This window comes from Chelonoidis abingdonii, chromosome 5 (assembly GCF_003597395.2).
Source record: "Chelonoidis abingdonii isolate Lonesome George chromosome 5, CheloAbing_2.0, whole genome shotgun sequence".
In the NCBI taxonomy this organism is placed as follows: domain Eukaryota; kingdom Metazoa; phylum Chordata; order Testudines; family Testudinidae; genus Chelonoidis; species Chelonoidis abingdonii.
In genome coordinates, this window is record NC_133773.1 from 11,086,082 (window position 1) to 11,110,559 (window position 24,478).

The following is a 24,478-nucleotide window of genomic DNA, read 5'->3' on the forward strand; positions in this document are numbered from 1 at the left end:
TTAATATTTTTAAACTAGTTTCAGCAGCAAGTTCTTCTTAGGGCAGTGGTTCTCAATCTTGCAGCCCAATCAGCACACAACTGCAGCCCATGTGACATCCCCTGGGCCATAAAGGTATTATATAATCTGGATGCGGCCCACATAACACAGAACTGCATATGTGGCCCAGAATGGTAAATGGGCTGACAACCACTGATTTAGCAGCAGTCATGGTCCTAGCGCCTGCATAAGCAGGCTTCTGTGTTGGGGTTTTCTGAGGGCTTGAGGAGAGCATCCCTCAGACTGCGGCTCCAGACAGCAGTGGTTCTGTCTATGCTGCTGTTCCCTCATACCCCCTCTGCATGGGGAAAGGGAAAAAGGCTGGTGGAGCCAATCAATTGCATAACCATCATCCCTGTCTCCAGAAAAACCTGAAGAGCTGTGTGTAGCTTGAAAGGTTGTCTCTTTCACCAACAGAAGTCCAATAAAAGATATTACCTACCCATCTTGCCTCTCCAGAAAAACCTATACACTAGTGCATAAGGAGCCCATATCCTGCTCTCACAACAGATTCACACGACTACAATGGGGGCCCTCCTTGGCCACAGGGAGCCTACTGGCCCCATATAATGAAGCTGGTTTCCATATGAATGTTGCTAACTAATGCTAGGGGTTATTTACAGACCATTTTCATAGACAGTGAGATTGCTTACTAGCCATTAATAAAAGGTAGATAAGCCACAAGTTTAATAAAGTTTATTTAATCATGACTATGCTTAGGAAAATACACTCATAAAGGTTAATATAATGCAATTTAGTTTAACTTTACACTACATTTTAGACAAAAGACGTACATAGTTTAGGTAAAACAGGACTTGTGATCTGGTTTGTTTTACATCTATTACAAATGTGTAAAAGGTTGTCATGCACTACAGTAGATAAACAGCATGAGAAAAATTACCTTTGGTTTAATTCAGAAAATAATACAAGTATTGCACTGTAAAAGCTTCAAGCATGGTGCAACAAAACATTATAAAAATGTTTCAATGCCAGCTTACAAAAGTTCGTTAGCTAGTGTAATTTTAGAAAAAAGCATATGTACATGTGAAACAATTCCATTAGCTACCTGGATTCAGTTAATATTGTATGTAAATCAGGTATCTACACCACCAAGATTCAAGTGATGTCTTGAATTTGGTTTAACACTTATCAGCTACATTATTACTCTGTTGAAATCAACAACGTTATCGGATGCTAACTGACCTGTCAGTTTAAAGGACGTACAGCTCCAGCCTAGTTTATCAAAATTCAGAAATAGCAACTATGTTACCATGGAGTACAAATTCCTGGTTATCCACTTTTTAGATTATTTCTTGTGATGGTCACTTTTTGAGTGTACATTTTCATATATGAAAGGCCCAAACACCATGTTACTCAGTATGGGATTGGAAGTATGGGATAGCATTACATGGAAGCCTGCAGTAATCCCTCCAGCCTCATCTTAAGGTTCTGATGCTCAGAGAAGCCCTATAAGACGGAAGAAGTACTGGCAACAAAGTATACAAAATAATTTAACTTTCTTGGAAAAGAAACACAATGTGGTACATATGTTTAAAGAGAGTTGAAAAATACATATTTTAGGATATACAAGGTAGGTTAACTAAGTTTTACACCCTATTTCAAATATTCATTAGCAACGTCTAAGCATATTGTTAAGAGAAGAGTGACATATTTTCACATACTTCCAAATTCTTATCTTTAGCTCTATTAAAAGCAAATCAGAAAAATGGAAATTCCAACATGGTTTCATTCTCATATCTAAAGTATTTCAAGGCAAAAAGATCACATCTCTAGTATATTTTTAAGTAGGAAGAATCCACAATTTATTTTTTTTTATACTTAACACTAATTTTCACTTTCAAATCTTGTGATAAGGAATATTGCCTAATATAGGCATTATTCTTTTCATGGAGTCCCTGTGAGCACAAAGTAAAAAGTATTCAGCCCAGCCCCTTTCCCAGCAGTGTACAGCATTTACTAGGAGAAACATAAGTCTGCTTTTATTTAATGGCAAATTGTTTAGATTTAATTCATGTCACTGCCACATTTTTACTTTCAGCTCAAAAAACAGGCTTGTCCAAAAACTTTATCTGAATATAATTAAAGTTCTTGAAATCTCTTGCAAGATGGTAATTGTTCTTTTAAAAAATATGAAGGTATCCATAAAACCTCTACACGGCACTGGAATTCCCAGCCTCTGTTCAAATCCCTTACACAAGATGGTAACATTTTATATATAAAAAGATAACATACTATTAATAAGAAAGCTATAGCTAAGACTATCACAACTGGTTGTTTAGGAAGACAATTCAACTAGGTTTATTTTCTCAATGTTTTAACATAAATATAGTTGCAACTTGATCTTCAGTTGACAATGATTGTCACAGCCAAGGTAAGCACTGAACACTATCTAATCACAAACAAACTCTCTATACATTATACAATTTATTTCTGTCTTGAGGGATCTCCCCCGCCCACAAATCTTTGGCCGTCCACTACCAATCTCCCCCATAAGCAGAAGCAATGTACTGTCTTTGTTCTCTATTCATTCAAGTTGTATTTATGCACACAGATGTGCAGTTTCCAGAACTAGTTATGTCTCTAGACAAAACAAGAAGTAATCAGAATAAATACGAACTCCGCTGTCCCCCGGGGGGGAAAAAAGAGCCATAGGAGTTTGTTTTTCTTTCTTGGCAGAGTTCATATTTAGAGGACTTGTCACAAAAATGCCTTGGGAGATGAGCTCTCCCACTGGGGGCTCTATTCAGCTGACATTTGCATCCACAACTGCTGCTCCACAGAGGTCCAGCATGCATTCAGGGCTGAAAAGCCAGGGAGGCTGCACCCTATCCAAGAGACATAAATGTGGATTCCCCTGCTGCAGAGATGGGTTTTTTGCCTAGTTGTTTATAATATGGCCACCAATTTATTTTCTCTTTATGTCACCTTTAACAGATCAAGGCCATTTTGTTTAATTGTTTAATTAAATCTTGAATGAATAAAGAACAGAAAAGTCTACATCTTTCCTAATTCCAGGTTTATTGCTTACCAGTCTTCTTTTGGTGCATGGGATTTTGGATCTGGATGATCTACACTTACATCAGTGCTACAATTAGTTTTAATCCTGTAGATTGGGAGTTGCCCACATTAAAATGGAGACGAAAAAAAGAAAACGAGGTTTATAGAAATATGCAGTCGATTTCCCTCTAGAATGAATATGCCACTTGGTGATCAGAAGTTATAAATTAATTAAAATTAATACACTATAAGTATTACAAATATCAAAAGTAATATTTTCATGACAAAATACAATGAAAATGCCATGAATATGGTTATTCAAAATGTTTTGAACCTGAATCAGCACCCTTTGCCCAAAAAACTATACAATTTTAAAGCTACTGAAAAATATAACCAAACACTCCATAATTTTACCAAGTTCATGCCCAACCAATAATACCCCACGAAAACAAGAAAAGCTGTAGCAAAGAGTATCAAAGAAAACTGGCCCATGGTAAGCAACAAATCTGAAAGTTTCAAAATAAAGAAAATATTACATGAACAAAACCAAACATGCATATATCGTGTACATATACGGCACAAAGGCTATTCCTAAAGGATTAAACTGCATAGGTAAAAAAATCAAAAAATATAATGTGCAATATTTTAAGCCCTTAAAGCACAATCAAAAGTAAAGAACAAAAAAAACATAACACTTGCTCCCCTCATAACTATGCCAATTACAACTACAGTTTCAATTAATATATTTACCAAGATACAGGTTCTGCCATCAAAAATTGGAAATACTACTTCCAAATTTTGGCTTACTGCTCATGATTAGAAGATTTGAAACATATATTCAAAATTACAATTATCCTCAAATGATTATGTTTATCTCTGGACAAATTTGATTTGTTTTACAAAGTGCTCTTTTTATGAACCAGATGCCATCTTCCTTGTAGAAAAATCAATTAATAGTTGATACGAAGATATGTTAAGATAATTGAACTAAAACTTAATTTGAGAAAAACTGACTGCTAAGAACAAAAAGGTTCTTATGGTTCAAAATGCATCTGAATTATGCAGGTGTAGCTATAGTCTGTTTACTAAAACTCAATTGATAAAATAATTTGTGCATAAATGAACAGACTAGAGGCGTATGCTGATTTAATAAGATACAGCCTCACATACCCTACCTACGTGCCTTCTTTAATCAAGAGATACAATTAATGAATTCAACGTTACTCAGAATGTTGGCAAAAGTATTTTCAACTTAAAAAAAATTAAACTAGACGCTAATTAAAGCAAACCATGTTTTAAAAAGACTACAATAACTGTACATAAACTGTGTAAGATCTTACAAACAAAAGGAAAAACTTGCCATCAAACTGAAATTTGGTTATTCCTGCCCCTTTGTTGCCTTCTCAAGATAATACACGTTCACTAAGTGGCGATTGAGGTGCTTACTGTATTCGCCTTCTTTTTTAAATGAGCGGTCACAAAAAATACACACATAGTTCTCCTTTGCAACCTTGGCCTCTGCAGCTTCCTGTGATGCTTTGTTATTTGTTTCCTCCGGCACAGACCGAGCACCATTTAACCCGGAATCATCACTTCCTTCTGACATGTTGTCACTTATATCACTGCCATCATGACTGTGGATGCCTTCGTCCTCGTCAATTTCCTGAGATTCATTCACTGCCATGTTATCTGCAGGTGACAAAGCCAGAGCTTCTTTAGGGTCTTGCTCACATTTTTCTGGTGATTGTGGTGGTGGTAGTGCTGGTTCTTCAGCTGGCAAGTCTGTTTTAGACAGATCTACTGGATCTGGATTAGTTACAGTTTCTGTCTCACAAGTTTTCACCAGCTCCAGCTGATGCGCCAAATCTGGTAATGCATCCTTTGGCACATCTAGGTTTTGTTGAGAGGATGATGTGCTAGGAGACTCCTCAGAGCAAGTGGCCTGTTCTTTATCTGGCTGTTCTTCAACTTCTTTCTCATAAACGGTTTCTTTATTCTCCTCCTCTGAAGTGGGCATTTCTTGGTCTTTTACCTCTGGCTCTATGTTTTCATCCCGAAACTGTGGGGGAAGTTGTTCCTGGTCCTGCACACACTCTCCATCAATAGTCTGGCTTTCCTCATCAGGAATCTGGCTGTCAATGTTCATTAACAGTGGACTAACAACAGGATCTGGCTCCTTCAGCTCGTCATTCTCATCACTGTCAGACTTCCTCTTTTTGCCCTGTTCTGGGAGAGGAGACTTTTCAGGGATGATCTCACCTTGGATCTTTTCCTGATCAAGTTTATTGCTTTTCTTACTATACTTATTCTTCAAAGCTTTCTTTTTTCTGTTTTTCTTAAGGCAAGAGTTCAGTTTTTTAGGTCCCTCCAATTGGACTTCACTCTTTTGAGCTTCCTGACAGTTTCTGGATTTATTTTCCACTTTCTTTTTCTTTTTTGCTATTGTTTGTGTGTTATTTTCAGGATCTTGCTTAGAGGAAACTAATGCAGCCTCTGCTTTTCTTTTAGTCTTCTTTGTTTTACTTGATTTCTCTGTACTTTTGTAACTTTTAATATCTACATCCTTGTTTTCAGAAGCCGATTTACGACTCCTGGTTGTCACCTGGCCTACACAAATACTGCTGGCTGGTTTCTTTTCTTTTGATAAGCTTTCTTTTTTCTCCACTTTTACAGCTCCCTCATTTTTCTTTTCAGATGAATCTCCTTTCATTTGCTCTTTCTCCATCTTGTCATTCACACTTTCAGAAAAGTCAGTTTCACTCTTTTTAGTCCGTAGTTTCACTTTGGAAACATCCATTGTGATATCCGAACAATCAGGATGTCTGGATTTGATGTGATACTGCAGGTTACATTTTTTGGATGCAGCATAATCACAGACAGGACAAAGGAACTGGCGTGGGTTGATATGGAGCTCTACATGCTTTTTGAAGTTACTTCGGTCAGCTGTTTTGTAGTCACAGTGTGGGCAAGTCAGAGGTTTGGGCCCATTGTGAACCTGCCTTGCATGACGAGTTACTTCATGCTGGTTTGAGGCCACATAGCTGCACTGATCACATTTAAATGGCTTCTCACCTGAGGAATGAGTGAAGAATTATGATTAACAAACACAGAAGAAACAATTATTCAATATTTTATAGGTGCATACATGAATTAAAAAAATTGTCCATGCTCCTTTGTTAAAAGCATGTCAAGTTAAGAAATCCAAAATCATAATTTATAGTCACAAACACGTTCACAAAGACACCAATAACAACACAAAGAAAAGAGAAGGAAAAACAAAAACAACCAAACAAGCAGTAACCACATCACACTCTGTCTATGAATACATACCGGAATAGATCATTCTATAGTAATATTAGCAAATGGAATCCATACCCAACTGGTCCATTGAATGCATTGTAGAAAAATGGAAATTAACAGGTGATGAATAATCAATCATCTTATATAAATATTTCCAAAACAGTCCAACTTTACAAATGTTTAAGATACTTTCTATTTGCACTTAAAATCAAATGGATGAAAATTGATTCTTACACATGGCAAGCAAAGCAATAAAGCACACTTTGAAAACAGATTTTTTGGAAAAAATGTCCCCCATTCAGATGATCATTACCCCTAGTAATTCAATTCTCTGAATTTTTACTTTAAATATTAAAATATTACTTTTAGTAAATATAATATGCAAATCCTATTTGGTTTAGCATTTGCATGTTAGTTTTAAAAACTGAAGACCAATTCCATTCAGCGCAGCTCTCTCATATCATTGCTGAAGTCCTAGGGCATCTGTATTTTTGTAGCATTTCTTGACAAGGGTGTTACAAAACATACTATCAATTGAATGCGTTTACTGCAGAACTACTTTGGCTTATTTTACATAAATGCAAATGTGCAAAAATATTTTTTTAGTGTAACAAGACAAGTTCAACAGTTTTGAAAAATTTACAAAAAAATAAGAATAAAAAAAATGACTAATAATAAGGTAAGCGGCCATCCAGTCCTAGTGTCTTGTTATTTAATTGAGCAGTTTGCCCTAGCACCTCCTCTTTAGACTCCTTAACCTGGCAGTACCTCTTTTTATTAACTGACAAAATGTAGGTCTCTCTCAAAGACCTTCTATGCTGAGAATGCAAAGAAGTCATTTGGCTTCTTTAATGTCCTAATTCTCCTTAATTGTTCCATTTACCGCTAGTAATCCAGCAGACCAATGGCGTTCTTGAGGGTACGTCTATACTGCAATTAAAAACCAAAAAAAATGTAAAAAGCTGGCCTGTGTCACCTGGGCATGTTTACTCTTGAGAAAAGAAGACTAAGAGGGGTCTTCAAATATATTCAGAGCTGTTATAAAGAGGATAGTGTTCTCCATGCCCACTGAAGGTAAGAAAAGAAGCAATGCGCTTAATCAGCAGCAAGGGAGATTCAGGTTAGATATTAGGAAAAACTATCTCAGTCTATTTAAACTCTGGAATAGGCTTCCAAGAGAGGTTCTAGAATCCCAGTCATTGGAGGTTTTAAGAACAGGTTGGACAACATCTGTCAGAGATGGGCTAGGATTACTTGGTCCTGCCTCAGTAAGCAGGGGGCCGGACTAGATGATCTATCACGGTCCTTTCCAACCCTACATCTCTAGGATTCTTTGACATACGGTCACTTATATGAAAATAGTTGCATATGCTATTGCTGCTTTTTTAGACTTAGTTGCCTCGTTCATCTCTTTCAACATTGCACACATTATTTTGTTCCTGGTCTTGAGGCTGGTAACATAATCTGACTACTATATTTATATTCTCCTAATTTAGGATTTGGATCCTGCCCTCATTACCCAGACACGAGTCAGAATTAAGGCAATAGGGATAGTGTTTTCCTAGACTTGTGCTTGTGGCTATCGCCTCAATAAAATAGTAAATGCTGCCATTTCACAAACAAGATTGGTAAAAGAGAGACCAAACACAATTATAATAGGTTACTGAGAACACAAATATGACTTTAACAACAGGAAAATAAATGACAGTGACAATTACCATATTGGCCTTAAATCCTAGGGCATATTATTGTGTAAACATTTTCTGCAATTTTTTTTTGTGATACTGTGCATAAAAGTTAAACAAGTCATTTTCTTACAGTAAGTGGGCATGACCATGACAGATTTCTTTTAATTCCCAAGCATAAATTAACTATTCTCTCAGAATTGCTGAAACAGATACACATTAGATATCACAGGCTAGATCCTCATCTGGTGTGCGTTGTCATAGCTTCACTGACTTCAACTGAGCTATGACAATTTACACAAGCTGAGGATCTGTTCCCACAATCTTCATCCTATTGCTCCTGAACCTATATCATCTCTTAAAAAGTACAAAGGAATGAAGGTACTCTCCCAAGCCTTGGAATGTACCTTGTATAGCAATGGAAAACTATTTATTCCTTCCTTGCCACTTTTAATAGTAATACTTTGCACTTGACTTGTATAGCCCCTTTCATCTAAGGATCTCCAACACTTTTCAAATGAAGCTTGACATCATCACTTTTAAGCTTGCCATCTTTAAGTAAACCAATAATGGTGGTAGGCAGCAGTGCAGAGTCTCTTATTTTCAAACAACATTAATTTACTAATGCAAAAATTATCATGGTCTTCTTTTTCCTGTCCCAGAGATAACCATTTTACCTACTTTTTCAAAATCTATCCAACTTAACCAAAGCTTCACAATGTAACCCCAAACATTTTTTTACAGGACAAGATATTAACACTTTTTGCATGTCACTTTATACATAGTAAAGAAAGTGAAGTAAGAAGAAGCAGCATTTGAGAAAAACTGCTTAATTTGACAATCTGATTCTAATGGTCCATCCCAAGTACGAAACCCCTAGGATACCAGATGTCCTGTTCTTTAGTCAACAGGGCCTGTTTGAATTGCACAAGATAAAAAAAGTCCTCTTAAAAAGCTAGATTGTTTTCATTATGATCGTTGAAGCTCGGACAACACTAAAAAAATTTAATAAATATTTTCTATGGAATAAACCAAAAAGTCACAAGCTTATTTCTCGGTTACTGTGATTACTGGCTTTTTACCAACCTGAATGAGTTCGCATGTGTCTGGTTAAATGAGTCTTCTGAGAACTTGAATAGGGACACATAGCACATTGATAGGGACGCTCTCCTGAAAAAACAAACAGTGAATTCAAATAAAAACAAAACATGGTAAGTTCAAATAAAAGCCCCACACTGCCCTAGTGATATAGCAATGCCAACAAAAGCCCCAGTGTAGGCACAGCTATGCTGATCGAAGAGGGTGTCTGTTGACATAGCTAACTTCATTCAGAGAGGTGGTGTTCCTGGACTGACAGAAAAACTCCTTCTGTCGGCGCAGGCTACGGGTACACTATAGGGCTACATGGTATAGTCTCTGTAGTATAGATGCACCCTGGGTGTCCCCAGTGCCTTGTTCATTTTTAGGTTAATCTACTTTCCAGATAAACAAACCTAAAATGCATTTGTAATTGCATTTGTGATTAACTTCATTTGTAGAGGAACGCTAACACTAGGAAAGCCCTTAGTGAAAACAAGGCAGTTTTAGTATTAACATGGGTTAAGCAGGTCAAGGTAAATCATAGGCTCTCAACTGGTGTTTATTTGGACCTGGAAAACACATGAAAGTTACATGCTTCCTTGTCTTCACTAGGATTTTAAGAACACACCTTTTTCCTAGTATGGACACATCCAAGGGCGGTAGGGGAGGGTCCAGGGATAGGGCTGAGATTGTTTTGGAGTTTCTGTGGCTTAGTCTATGCTGGAAAATCCACACCCCTGAGCAACGCAGTTAAACTGACCGAACTCCTGGTGTAGACAGCACTATGTCGATGGGGGGGCTTCCCGCATCAACATAGATGCCGCCTCTCAGGGAAGAGGAATAACTACGCCGATTGGAGAACCTCTAACATTGGTATACGTAGCATCTTCACTAAGCACTGCAGCCGTGCCACTGCAGCGCTGTATGTGTAGACAAGCCCTTTAACTAAGCTTCTTCCTCCCACCAATCCAATTATACAATCATCGTTAATTAGATCTGCAGCTGAAAGAAAAATTCCTCCCTAAAACATTTTAATCCCCCTCCTAAAAAAGTTAATTCTTCCCCACTTAAAACAATGTGGGAGATCTATGCCAGACACATACTTGTGTTTTTAAACGCCTCCTCCAAGCAGGTGAGACTTCCTTTCCAATCTGAATATTCATGACCAAAGATCCTGGTCTGTTTTAGTTTGAGGGTATGGCTACGCTTTGAAGTGCAAGTGTGGTCGCAGCGCCAGCACTGGGAGAGAGCTCTCCCAGTGTTGCACGTACTCCACATCCTGATGGGGTTTAGCTTGCAGCGCTGGGAGCCGTGCTCCCAGCGATGCGGCACTGTTTACACTGGTGCTTTACAGCGCTGTATCTTGCAGCGCTCAGGGGGGTGTTTTTTTCACACCCCGGACCGAGAAAGTTGCAGCGCTGTAAAGCGCTAGTGTAGCCAAGGCCTCAGTCACTGCTTATTACCAGTGCTTTTCATGTCATAGTCTTGATTTAATGACAAATTTAAAATTCAGAAATATTGCACTTTTAGATAACTTTAAAGGGGGTGCAGCAATTTAAATAATTGATTTAACTTACAGGCAAATGTAGGAACACTGAAAGCTCAGGTATGGAGGTTGGGTTTTGCTGTAGGTATACGCGCACCTGGGCTAGGCTATCCCCAGATGCTGTGACCCTGGTGCCAATCACTGTGCAACAAAGGCATACCCTTTGTTTCTGTATAAAACAGTGAAAGGTACTATAGACTTCCAATATATTAGCAAAGTAATGGCAAACTCTCTTATGGACGCACACCAAAATTTTAAAAAACAGTAGCCTAAAAAGGTAGGCACCTACGGGTGGAATTTTCAAGAGAACTTTAAGTGACTCAGAATTTGTCTGCACAGCTCCACAGACTGTAGGGTACATACGCCCTGTAAGGGTGTAAACTACAGAGCCCTGTAATGCAGCAGCTCTCAAACCGTGGGTCAGGACACCAAAGTGGATCACAACTTCATTTTAATGGGGTCATTGGGGCTGGCGATAGACTTGCTGGGGCCCAGGGCTGAAGCCCATGCCCAAACCCCAACACCCGGAGCTGAAGCCAATGCCTGAGGGCTTCAGCCCTGAGTGGCAGGGCTCAGGTTACAAGCTTCCCGCCTGGGGTAGCGGCGCTCAAGCAGGTTCAGGCTTTGGTCCACCCTCCGGGGATCATGTAGTAATTCTTGTTGTCAGAGGGGGTTGCAGTGCAATGACGTTTGAGAACCCCTGCATAACGTGTTGTGCTCTGTGTATAGACCTTGCTGGTGCACTCTATACCTGGGCTGTAGGCTAAAGCCCCAGTGCCGCTTTCACTCTGTAGTGTGAATGCAAGCTAAACTAAGTGCTGATAGTCCTCCAGTGCTTTCCCACAATGACCCCCGCATGCCCACTCACTCACACACACTCCCACAAAGCTGCTCAGCTTACCACAGCTGAACCATGGGATATGACCGCAGAAGTCCTAAGAGCACAGCACCAGAGTGGACATGGTAACTCAGGTAGGGCTTTGCCATGTGGCTGCTCACTCTTGAACTAGCCTAACCCAGGTGCCCACTCGCAAATTAACTCTGCAGTGAAGACATTCACTTCAATCTGAAAACCTGACAGAGACATAACGCCTGATCAAAGCATTTCAGCTCTCTTGATGCATGAAGGTTCAATACCTGGGAAGGCAGTGGTGATTGCAAATATAAAAGCTCATTTGTGTATCAATTTTGTGTCTGAGTTTGTGTTGTTCTTACAATAAGGATGATTATCAGTCCTTGGACTCATCTTTTTCATCATACAGGAGCATTATAAGTGTGAAACTAATTAGCAGAAAAAAATCTATACGCAAAATCTGTAACTCTACTTACAGTTAGGAAACTAATTTAAGAAACAACATCCACTTCAGCAAATTAAGACTATTAAATGGAAAGTAAAGAACTAGCAACATCAAAATAAAATCTCTTATGTAGAAGATTTAAATATTATTGTAAAAGCTACATAAGAGGGCTTCAATTAGAGTGTTACCATAACAATAGTGAGTTTAAGAAATGGCAGCAACCTAAAGACACTGAGACTGTAACAAATAAGAGTTTTAAAGAAAAGACAAAATAGCTGTGCAGCAATCAACATAGATTGTTTAGCCTGGCTGGCAGCAAACCCAAAACTAACTACTTCTTCAATTCAACTTCCTTCCATCTCACACGCATACCCCTCACTTCCAATAAAATAGATATATTTCAAACAAATCAGATCAGGGCCTCACTGACAAGCCCATTTTAAGATATTAAGACCTACTGAAGGAAGCAACTACCTAGGTTGGATGTTTCATAATGCACTGTAAATACAAAGTTCAGTTTTAACCAGCAATAAGGACACTTAAGTGAAGAACCATATGTACAGACTGCCACAGTTACTCAAAAAAAACAAAAGAAACCTTCCTTCTACTTGTTTTATTTGATTTTTTTAAAATAGCTTCCCTGTTTAATTTATTGGTGAACTAGTGGCAAACATTTCTCAATACAAAACATTTAATGAAATCGTAAATCCAAATACTGGCAAACAAGTCCTTGTACCATAGCATGAAAAATGATCAAGGCTCATTTCTTCTTTTGATTATTTATTTCTCTTTGAAATATTATAACTGCTGTTACTGTGCAGTACTGTCCACCCCAAATGCAGCTATCAACTAAATGCTGTTTTGAAAGGCTTTTGCTTTGGGGTTAGATCCTATAAAATGCTGAGCACCCTTATCTCAATGAGAGCTTTTGAGAGTTTATCAGAGTGATAAACTGACTCAGCTGACTGCAGCATCCAAACAAAAGTGGGGAAACTTTAAAGAGCCATCATTAACCAGAAATCAAAACAATTTTTAAAAATGAATTAAAAGTAGTTTCAGGAAACTCCACTTGATCTTTAGCCCCACTGCCTATTTTAGTGATTTTACAATCATATTTTCTATTTTCTAAAAAAAAAAGTTTTCCCTCTCTTAATTATCTTTGAAAGATCCACACCAACAAAAGCAGAAACTGACTAACTACAGGGAAAATGGTGAAACTGACCATACACAAAATGCTGTCAAATGCACAAAATAAACAGAAAGACAGGAAGGTATTGTTTTTTTCCCAATCTTTTTCAGTTACAACCATCTTAGGTATGCAGTAGTGCTGTAGCCATGTTGGTCCCAGGATATTAGAGAGACAAGGTGGGGGAGGTAATATCTTTTATTGGACCAACTTCTTGTTGTGAGAGAGCATGAAACCTTGTCTCTCTCACCAACAGAAGTTAGGGCGGGTGAGGTAATATCTTTTATTGGACTAACTTCTGTTGGTGAGAGAGACAAGGTTTCATGCTCTCTCACAACAAGAAGTTGGTCCAATAAAAGATATTACCTCCCCCACCTTGTCTCTCTAATAATCTTAGGTGTGATTTTAAAAAGAGTAATTAAAGTATTTGCAGACAGAAGTGTGATATTTTTTAAGCTGATGGTGTCCTCTAAACAAGATACTTCTGTTTGGCAGATATGAGTACATTTTAACATAAATAAAAAACTAAGGGCACTGTACAAGCTTCTCCATGTAGCTTCACCACTGTACCTCAGTCTTTACCTGCAAATCTCATGACTCCAGTCATGGACTTCTAAACAGAGATTTCAAACTATGAAGGACTGTGTAGGAGATTAAGATGAAGCCACTAAAACCATTTTACTTGGGTTAGAAACACAAAGAGAAATTCTCTATGCACTTTGCTCAGCCAGCACAGTCGGAAGGAGGAGGGGGGCCAGCCCCGGCCAACTGGAAGATGTGATGATTGAGTCTCTCTCCCTGAGGTAATCTTCACTGGCTGGAATTTAAAGCTGCCCCCAGGAGAAGTGACCACACTGCCAACTAACCCAGCCACATGTGAATCCCCTTCTGTGTCACAGGAGCAGAGAAAGAATTTTATCCCATTATCTCAGGAGTGAATCTGGCCAATCAAACACCAATTGTGATTAAACATAAAGCTGGTGGCATGGGCAGCCATTTTGCCAAAAAGTAACAGCACTTGTGACATTGACAGCATAGGAGCCCTATGTAAGAGATTTGGAAACTGGTTGCTCATGCTTAAGAATATCTTGTTAAAATAGACAAAATATTTAGACCAAGTTCTGTCCTGCCCTACACCTGGAGCCACTTCACAGAAATTCCTGGGACTGCATTTAGTGCAAGGCAAAATGAGGCCCTAATTTTTTGTTTTCAGACTGTCAGTAGCAGATTGGAAACTGGTTCAAAATCTCTGACATGAGACTCCTGCGTGTTAACAAATGGGGTACCTATTTCTTTTGGATACTGCAGCATAGGGGACCGTAGAAACATCTGAGTCCCAGATACAGTAACTAAGGGGTCGCACATGTCATAGCTTCAGTAAGCCCAGCTCTTTGTACATACCAGGGATTCCTGGCAGCCCTCCATTCCCCCACAAGCTCCCTGTGGGCCACCCTTCCATCTACATTAGGGACTCTCTGCAACCCACTTACTCTCCGCCTCATGCCATAGCTCTGTTCTCCCATCTCCCCTCATACCATACCACTCTTGCATCCCATCAGGGGTTTTGTGTGACGTCCCTATTCCCAACCCCCAACCCAAGACTCTGTGTACACCCCTGTTCCGTCCATACCAGCATTCCCCACCTGCCCCTGCAATGGTTCTGCGAGCCTTCCCTTGCATTATTACTTCTCTTCTTTCTGTCTGGGAGGTAAGAAATTCAAGGTGTCAACATGTTGAAATCTATTGGGAGAATGAGCAGAGGAATGAAATTGGGGTATTGTTATGTCAGAAGGTGTTAATTCAGGGTTCTCAAACTGGGGGTCGTGACCCATCAGAGTGTCAGAAGGTTATTATATGGGGAGTCGCAAGCTGTCAGCCTCCACCCCAAATACCACTTCACCTCCAGCATTTATAATAGTGTTAAACATTTTAAAAAGTGTTTTCAATTTATAATGGGGGTTACACTCAGAGGGTTGGTGTGTGAAATGGGCCTCCAGAACAAAAGTTTGAGAACCAGTGTTAACTGGTATTAACCAGTACCTTGAGCTACAGTCAATTGCAGGGGTGCCTGAAGCTGTGGCACTGCTAGACAGAGAGCAGGTCTTCTGTGTGTCCCCAATTTCCCCCCAGTGGTTTTCCAATTTTCCCGAAAATCAACAGGATTCTGCCCATTGATTCTGAGAACACTCCCTGAAATTCTGGAATTAATTGGATATGGGGTTCAAAAGTTACCACATTACATCCAAACAGAGAAACGCCATCAAGTTAAGTGGAAAGTCGCACAAGCTTGGCCAACTAAGATTAATGTAGTTATAGTGGATTCTGCTCTTAACCTCTCAGCAGGGTTGGTAGTTGCTCAAGGTTTGGGATTAGGGGAGTTTCATTTCTGCGTGTGTATGTGAATTCCTTGTTTTCTATTATAGAAATTGAATGTGAAAATGATCAAGTTTTGGCTCAACCTTAGGATAAAGTTTTCAAAGGTGCCTGAGTCGCACAGACCCTTTGAAAACTTTACCCTTAGTCTGATGTCAATTTTGTTGTTTGTTTTTTTTTTAAGGCAGCTGGCCTGAACTTTGCAGGTCCAGAAATTCCAAAGGTAATGAACCACTTTTAAATATATATTCAAGTTTTGTTCAGGATAATGTGTTTTTTAGACTGCTGGGCTGAGCAAAATGGATACAATACTCTTAATCTCCCCTTGGAAACACTGGATGTGTTTTCTCAGGACTACAAAGTGCAGTTCATATCAAGTATGGGTTTCCATGTAGTTGGAAGCTAACCTGGTAATATTATATGACTACAACAGTCAAACAGAGAGCCTTATCAGGGTGGAGCAAATCTTGCAAATACAAGAATCTCACTTTTATATACTTAGTATAGTTCCCCCCTGCACCAATATTCCTACTCATATACAGATGAAAGACTTACCTGTATGAGTTCGAATATGTTGAATATAATTGTTCTTCCTATCTGAAAAATAGGAGCACTGGGAGCATGTGTACACCTTCCTAGGAAAATGATTTCTTAGATGTTTCTTCCAATGATATTCACTGACTGTAGTATAAGTGCATATGGTGCACTTGTAGACTCTCTCATTTTCTCCTGCTTTGTTGTGGTGTTTCAAGTGAGCCAGATAGTGATCATATCTGTTAGTGTTATAGCCACAACGATCACAACGAATAGGCCCCTTAGAGAAATCTGCCTCTTCTGTGGTGCAAGAATCAGATTCTTTGACCTGGACTTGCTTCTCTGCATTTTCTTCTACAATGAATTTTTTGGCACTGTGAACCCTAATGTGATGCACAAACTCTTCCTCGCACTCGGCCTCATACTGGCATGGTTTGCAACGAAATGGCTTGCTCTTCAAGCTTTTACATTTGTCCTCCACACTCTCCGGAGTATCTGGTGCTTCCAATGGGAGGTCCTTGTCCAGACTGCAAGTCTCAGGAGTAGGGCAAACAGCTGGACCCTGGGTTTCCACACTAGGAATTTCAAGAGTCCCTAATTCCAAGTTTTCAGGTTCATCAGGGTCACTGCCCACTCCCTGTGTATCTTCCATACCCTCTCCATCACTGTCTGAAAAGTTGCTGTCACCTACGGTTGTCAATTCAGCCATTTGCCTCTCTTCTCCAACCAGGTAATCACAGCAGCTGCCATTAACTTCTCCTGTCAAGGCCACATTTGCCAACATAATAAGCTGAGGGGCTGCCAGCTCAGCTTTGGAAAGGTCATGCAAATCATACATGTCGTTAGACAATGCCATACTGATGTTAGCATTGCCAGCAAACAGGCTGTTCCCACCAGACTGCCCCAGCACCTGAGTTGCCATAACAGCAATTCTGTCAAAAAAAAACAACAGCACCAGTAAAAATCTAACAATTACAAATATAAAACATCCATGTTGTACTACCCAAAACTAAGAGTGTACTTCAGAAATCTATGAAAATCTATTGAAGATGGTCAATTATTAAATACAAATAGGAGAATAAAAACAAAAAGATTTGGTGAGTTATCTCTTCCTTAGATTAGATAAATATTTTCTTTCTTGAACTGAGCAAATACTAATTCATTTTTCTATGAACTCACCCTCTAAAAAATTTGCTTTAAATTTTATTTCTTTAAAAAAAATTACTTTAACTATAATCTAAAACAAATTATTAATTGCTTTACACTATCACGAGACACATTAGTATTATAAAATATTATTCATTGTTGAACTAAATTTCAAATATGTCTAAAGATATATTTCTGAATCCCTTCCCCTCCCCCCTCTCATTCAAAGCTGGAAGGCATGTATTCCCATACTAGGATACCCTCTTTGCAAAGAGACTCATTTTGCATCTGCTTTCACAAAAAAATCTGAAAATTCTTTCTGAACTTTAGAAAAGTTATGTGAAGTTTGTGGGAAATTGGGAGAGAGCTCTCTTTCTAGTTTCACTTGTCTTGTGAATCCAAGAGCTCTCTTTCACTTGTCTTGTGAATCCAAAAGCTCTCTTTCACTTGTCTTGTAAATCCAAAAGCTTTGGCGACTTAAAAGCCATGCTGTGCCTCCATTACCTACAGCCATGTCTTACAAAGTGGAAGACTGTGGTAATGGTCAATTTAATTGAATTTGGTGTGGACTCATCACAACTTCCAGATGACTAGAGCTCTTGACAAGTTAATCAGTTTTGTTAATTTCTTCAAGGCCTCTTTAATATCGAGGCCTACAACAATGACAAGGAGAGAATGAGTGTGATTTCTGTTGGGTTAAAGACCAAGAAAGAATACAGAAGTTTCGTTCACCATATTAAAAAGCAACGTTACTACCAACAACTTTTCCGTATTCGGCCTACTTTGACTAAGGAATCCTGCTGGAGGCCAAACACCAAAAGCTGCATTTTTCAAAGCAACAAATGCCTTTACTTTCAGAGCTACGCACAGACTTTTCCAGTTCCATTTGGTTTCTCAAAGAGCCAAGTTAGGTCTGCTCGGCCGCGGATTTCAGACGAAACCAGATGCAATCTGCTCCCATTGCACAACATTTCCCCTCGCTCGCACCCCAGCCCCGGGAAGTACAGTCGCTATCCGGAGCCCCAGATCAGCACGACGGCCCCGCTTGCTCTCTAAAGCCTGGCGTGTCTGCTCCGCGGGGCCAGGCCCAGCAGCCGACCTCCGCCGGCCAAGCTCCGCAGTCAGGGCCGGGCCGGGGGGGCCGCCCGCTACCAGATTCCTGCGTGTGGCGGTGCCAGCAGCACCGGCGGCGGCGGCCGCATTCCACACACAGGCATTCGGCCATTTTCTCCGAGACCCAACACAAAGCCGCTCCCGTCCCCCCGCGGCCCCGCTCACCCCGCTGCCGCCGCCGCGCCCCGAGCGGCCCCCGCCCGCCGGAGGCGGGACGGACAACTTGCCCCCGGCTCCCCCGCCGCGGCGCGCGCTGCTTCCCTTCCTCGCGCGATCGCTCGCGGGCCCACCGGCCCTCCTCCTCACCCCAGCCCCGCAGGACAGAGCCGCCCCTGCTTCCCCGCGGCCCCGGCCAAGGTCACGCCCCCCCCCAGCCACGGAGACCCAGGGCCCAGCCTCGCAGGAAATCGGCTGTCGCAGCCTCCGCGCCGCGCGGCCTGGAGGCCCGGCGGCGGGGCAGCCCTTCGGCACCCTCGCACCGCTGTCCGCCGCGTTCAGACCGCGGCCCGAAGCCTCCGCCGGGCGCAGCGCGGGGGCCCGCGCGACGAGCAGGCCCCGGCCCCTTAAGCCTTGGTGCTGATTCCCCGCCCGCCGGCCTGGCCCGCCGCCCGCCGGCTGCCTCACTGTCAGATCAGCCCTGACAGCGCCTCTGGCTCCCCGCGCCGCGCGGGACCAGCCGCTTCCCGGGCACTCACCGGCGGGCCGGGCCCGCCGGCCGCCCGGGCTCTGCCTGCTCCCGAGGGGGGGGCCGGCTCAGTGGCAACGGCGGCCGCGAGTTCTGCTGCGGGCGGCGGGAGGGCGCCGCGGCATTTCCAGCACACCTCCTGCGTCCGCAGCGCCGCCAGCGCCGCCCGGCACGCCCCGCCCCGCCCGCCGGCCCCCCGCCCCCGGAACCGCCCGCCCGCCCCGGGCGTGTGCCGGGACATGGTGGGGGGGGTGTTCAGGCATCTCAGGGGGTGGCCCGCGCTGTCCCGGGGACCTGGGGGGTATGGATGCGGGGAGAGGTGGAGATTGGGGGGTGATTCGATGCGAACGTGTAGGGCGTTGAGTGAGGGGGGAGTGATGGGGCTGTGGGGTGGGTGACGGGGGTTGATAAGGGACCTGCAGGCTGAGTGACGAGAGGTGCATGGATGGGCTGTTGAGGTCCGTGGGTGATGAGCAGGGTGATAAGGACCTTGCAGAGGGTGAGGTGAGAGAGGATGTGGGCGTGATTTGATGGGGATGTGGGGTGGGTGAGGGCGGTAGATAGGACCGATGAGATGAGGTGGAGACGTGGGGTGATTGAATGGGGGCTGTGGGGTGGAGTGGGGTGATCAGGACCTGCGGTGAGATGGGAGATGTGGGGATGAATTTGAGGGCTGGGGGGGGATGACGGGGTGATAAGACCTGCAGCGGTGAGGTGGGGATGTGGGTGATTGATGGGGTGTGGGTGGGAGCAGAGAGGTGGATAGGACCTGCAGGGTGAGGGGCATGGATTGGCGTGATTAATGTAGGCTGTGGGGTCAGGGGGTGATAGGACCTGCAGGAGGTGAGTGAGAGGTTGTGGTGTGATTGATGGGGATGTGGGGTGGGGTATCGGCGGGTGATAAGGACCTGCGAGGTGAGGTGAGAGGATGCTGGATGATTTGATGGGGCAGTGGGATGGGTGACAGGGTGACAGGGACCGCAGTGAAGCTGAGGCGTGGGGAGGTCGATTGATGGGGTGTGGGTGGTGGATGGGGGGTGATAGGGCCTGAGGGTGAGAGTGAGAGGATGTGGGTGATTGCATGGGCTGTGGGGTGGGTGACGGGGTATAAGACCTTGCAGGGTGAGGTGAGAGGATGCTGGGGTGATTTGATGGGGATGTGGGGTGCAGGTGAGGGAGTGATAGGGACTGCAGGATGAGAGGTTGGAGAGCGTGGGGTGATTGATGGGGCTGTGGGGGTGGGAGTGGGGAGTGTAGACCTTGCAGCGGTTGGAGATGGAGGATGTGGGATGATTGATGGTGGCTGTGGGGTTGGGTTGAGGGGGTGACTAGGGACCTGCAGGGTGAGGTGGGAGGATGTGGGATGATTAGATGGGGGCTGTGGGGGTGGGGAGGGGGTGATAGGACCTGCAGGGGGAGGTGGCAGAGGACTTGTGGGGGTGATTGATGGGGTGTGGTGGTGGGAGAGAGGGTGATTAGGACTGCAGTGGTGAGGTGGCAGGATTGTGCGTGTTAATGAGGCTTGTGGGGTGGGTCAGGGCGGTGATAGGACCTGCAGGGTTGAGGTGAGAGATGTGGGGTGAATTGATGGGGATTGTGGGTGGGGTGACGGGGAAGGACCTGCGGGTTGAGGTGACTGAGGATGTGGGTGATTGATGGGGATGTGGGTGGGTGGACAGGAGTGGACAAGACCTGCAAGGTGAGGTGAGAGACGTGGGGTGATTTGAATGTGGGCTGTGGTGGTGAGGGCGGGTAGATAGGACCTGCAGGGTGAGGTGGGAGGTGGCGGGTGAGTTGATGGGGGCTGTGGGCGTGGGAGACGAGGGTGATAGGGACCTGCAGGGTGAGGTGGGAGGATGTGGGGGTGATTGATGGGGCTGTGGGGTGGGAGAGAGGGTGATAGGACCTGCAGGGTGAGGTGGCAGGATGTGGTGTGATTAATGAGGCTGTGGGGTGGGTGAAGGGGTGATAGGGACCTGCAGGGTGAGGTGGGAGGATGTGGGGGTGGCCCCACATCATGGGGCTGTGGGGTGAGTGAGGGGGTGATAGGGACCTGCAGGGTGAGGTGGGAGGATGTGGGGGTGGAGGGGTGATGTTGAGGTGGGGGTGAATAATGGGGCTGTGGGGTGCGAGAGGGGGTGATAGAGACCTGCAGGATGAGGTGGGAGGATGGGGGGGGTGATTGATTGATGGGCGGCTCCAGGCACCAGTGCTCCAAGCGAGTGCCTGGGGCGGCAAGCCACAGGGGGTGCCCTGCCGGTCTCTGTGAGGGCGGCAGTCAGGCTGCCTTCAGAGGCTTGTCTGCGGGAGGTCCCCGGTCCCCGGTCCCACGGCTTTCAGGGCAATTCGGCATCAGGACCAGCAGACCTCCCGCAGCCATGCCGCTGAAAGCCGCGGGACCAGGGACCTCTCGCAGGTAAGCTGCCGAAGGCAGCCTGCCTGCTGTGCTTGGGGCGGCAAAAAAGCTAGAGCTACCCCTGGTGATGAGGCTGTGAGTGATGGTGAAGTGGGGGTAATTGATGGGGCTGTGGGGTGGGAGAGGGGGTGATTGATGGGGCTGTGGGGTGGGAGAGGGGGTGATGGAGACTTGAGGTTGATGTTGAGGTGGGGGGATGCAGAGGTGATTGATCGGGCTGTGGGTGGGGAGATGGTGAGGTGGGGGGCTGTGAGGCGATGTGGAAGTGATGGGACTGTGTGGTGGAGGTGATGGTGAAGTGTGAGGATGTGGGGGTGATTAATGGGGCTGTGGTGCGGGTGACAGGTGGGGGGATGTGGGTGATTGATGGGACTGTGGAGTGGGAGAGAGGGTGATAGGGACTTGGGGTTGATGTTGAGGTGTGGGGATGTGGAGGTGATTGGTGGGGCTGTGGGTGGGGAGATGGTGAGGTGGGGGGGCTGTGAGGCGATGAGGTGGGAGTAATGGGACTGTGTGGTGGAGGTGATGGTGAAGTGTGAGGATGTGGGGTTGATTGATGGGGCTGTGGTGCGGGTGACAGGTGGGGAGATGGAGGTGATTGATGGGACTGTGGGGCGGGAGTGAGGTGATTGAAGGGACTGATTGATTATGAGGGGCTGAGAAATGGAAGGGATGCTGAGGCGGGCTGTGAGTTTGGATGTACGATGTGGTGGAGGTGTTGGAGAGGGCTGTGGGGTGATGGTGAGGTGGGGGTGTCATGAGAGGGCTGTGGGGTATTGTGAAGGGTAGATGTTATGAGAGGTGAATGTGAAGTGGGAGGATGCTGTGAGGAGGCTGTGGGTGGGGGTCTCATGGATGGGTGATTGTGGGAGGTGGGCAAGTTTGGGTGGGTGATTGTCAGGGGGCTGCAAGGTTGTGGGAAGATGTCATGGAGTGAGTGTGAGGTATGATTTGGAGAGAGCTGTGAGGTCAGGGATATCTTTTGTGCAACTGTGAGGCAGGGAGGTGATTCTGTGGAGTCCCTGTATAATAGGGTTGATTGTAAAGTGGAGGTGATTGTGAGGAGTCTGGGGGAATGACGTGGGGTTGTGAGGTGGAGGGAAGGATGTTGTGGGAATGATGAGGGGGTGATTTTGGCAGGCTATGAGGTAGAGAGATGTTCGGCAGCTTGTGGGGGCTGTTGTGAGTTATGAAGGGCCTGTGAAGTGGAGAGTTGTCATGTGGTTATTATGAGGTGGGGAGAATGTCATAGGGGTGAGTGAGGTGAGGGTGGCTGTGAAGTGGGGATATACCATGGAGGTGATTGTGAGTGAACTGTGAGATGGTAGCATGTTTTGTGGGGTGATTGTGGGGGGAGCTGCAAGTTGAGGATTGTGAGGTGTGCGACTGTGAGGGGGGTGACCGTGAGGACCTGTGAGGTGGGATGTGTTGTGGATGGATGGGTGAGTTAGTGAATAGGAGGAGGCTGTGAGATGAGAAAAATGTTATGGGAGACCATTGTGAGGTGGGGGATGTCCTGGGGGTGATTGTAAGAGTGATGACTATGTGGGAGCTGTAAGCTCAGGGATGTCTTGGGATCATTGTGAGGAGTCTCTGAAATGGGGGCATATTGGTCAGGGTGGTTGTGAGAGGCTGGGTGATGAGGTATGTCTTGGAGGCAATTGTGAAATGGGGGGTCTTGTGTGTATATGGGATTCTGTGGGTTGAGGGTATTTCATGGGGTGACTTTGAGGTGTGGAGATTATGAAAAGAGGCCAATTAAGATCCCCTTTGAGAGATGTCTTGTGTGAGTGAGGGATTTTGAGGAGGCTGTGAGGTGGGAGGTATTATGAGGTGGGGGTCTCTTGTGCCTGGGTGGGAGTGATCATCCAGAGGAACTCTGAGGTGAACAGTCCAGTGTTTCGGAGGTAATTGTTGTGAGGGTTGTGAGGCATGGGCCTCTTGTGTGGATGACTGGAGAGGCTGCAAGGTGAGATTCTCATGTGTCAGATTGTGAGATGAGGCGTTCTATGTGTCAGGGTGTGATAGGGATTCTGAGGTGGAGAGGTCTCGTGATAGCGTGGTAAGGATTGCAGTGTACTGCTGTGGTTTTGGGCCTACACACACAGTGAGTTGAGCACCTGTAAAAAGGGATGTTTGTGAAGTGCTAGGTCACCCACATCCTTCACAGGAACCCAATCCCAGATAGAGAGGAATGGCCCTGGTGTAAGAAGGGGCATGCCAAGGGATCCAGTTACTGCATGCTAATCAGGCTCCCAACACAGTTACACTGCTGCTTTGTCTGGCAGTGGAGATGAGGTCGAGCATTGGTAGCATTGTAGATAGGGGTACTGTTTCAAATTTAGGGGCAACTTCAACTGTGATTCTAAGGGGTACTTAAATACCTGAAAACTCTAGGTTTTTTGCAGATAACTTAGAAATTAGCTGACAGGAGCATTGCATCTAATTCCTATATAAAGAAAGAAAAAATATACACAAACACCAATTAAAGCCATATTTTAAGTTTATCTGTAAATTTAGAACAATCAAGAGATAATTCAGCAAGATATTCCCAATCCCAAACCTTCAAGTATCAGTTCTGGAGCCTTAACACAGATATCAGAAACACAAGTGTGATACTTTGTACACTATCTTTAGTAGAGATAAAAGAATAAAATAAAATCTGTTTAAAATCTGCCTACTTTCTCTAACAGACTTCACTACAAGTAAAAATAGGGTTGGCCTTAAGATGTGCAGGGACACAAGCAATAGGAGGACCACAGGGTTCTGTGTAGGGATTCTATGAGTTATTTTCACCTCCAGGTCTACTACTGGAAAGATGAGGGGAAAAAGTTGCTGTTAAAAGACTGTTTCAGCTACTGCAGGGGTCAGCAACCTTTCAGAAGGGGTGTGCCAAGTCTTCATTTATTCACTCTAATTTAAGGTTTCACGTGCCGGTAATACATTTTAATGTTTTTAGAAGGTCTCTCTCTACAAGTCTATATATTATATAACTAAACTAGTGTTGTATTGTAAAATAAACAAGGTTTTCAAAATGTTTAAGAAGCTTCATTTAAAAT

General features: G+C 44.0%; 1 protein-coding gene across 2 annotated transcripts; it reads right to left on the reverse strand.

Moving 5' to 3' along the window:
- Positions 1-720: 720 nt before the first annotated feature.
- On the reverse strand, positions 721-19,094 carry REST (RE1 silencing transcription factor). Of its 2 annotated transcripts, none has more exons than XM_032782987.2 (4): positions 19,014-19,094; positions 16,081-16,991; positions 9,129-9,212; positions 721-6,129 (listed from the first exon to the last, which is right to left on the reverse strand). In XM_032782987.2, the coding sequence occupies exons 2-4, from the start codon at positions 16,979-16,981 to the stop codon at positions 4,436-4,438; spliced, it is 2,679 nt and encodes an 892-aa protein (XP_032638878.1). In that variant the 5' UTR covers positions 16,982-16,991; positions 19,014-19,094; the 3' UTR covers positions 721-4,435. The 2 variants fall into 2 exon arrangements, with proteins under 2 accessions (XP_032638878.1, XP_074922161.1); XM_075066060.1 differs by lacking the exon at positions 19,014-19,094 and adding an exon at positions 17,683-18,275 and having other exon boundaries at positions 16,081-17,620.
- Positions 19,095-24,478: the final 5,384 nt, after the last annotated feature.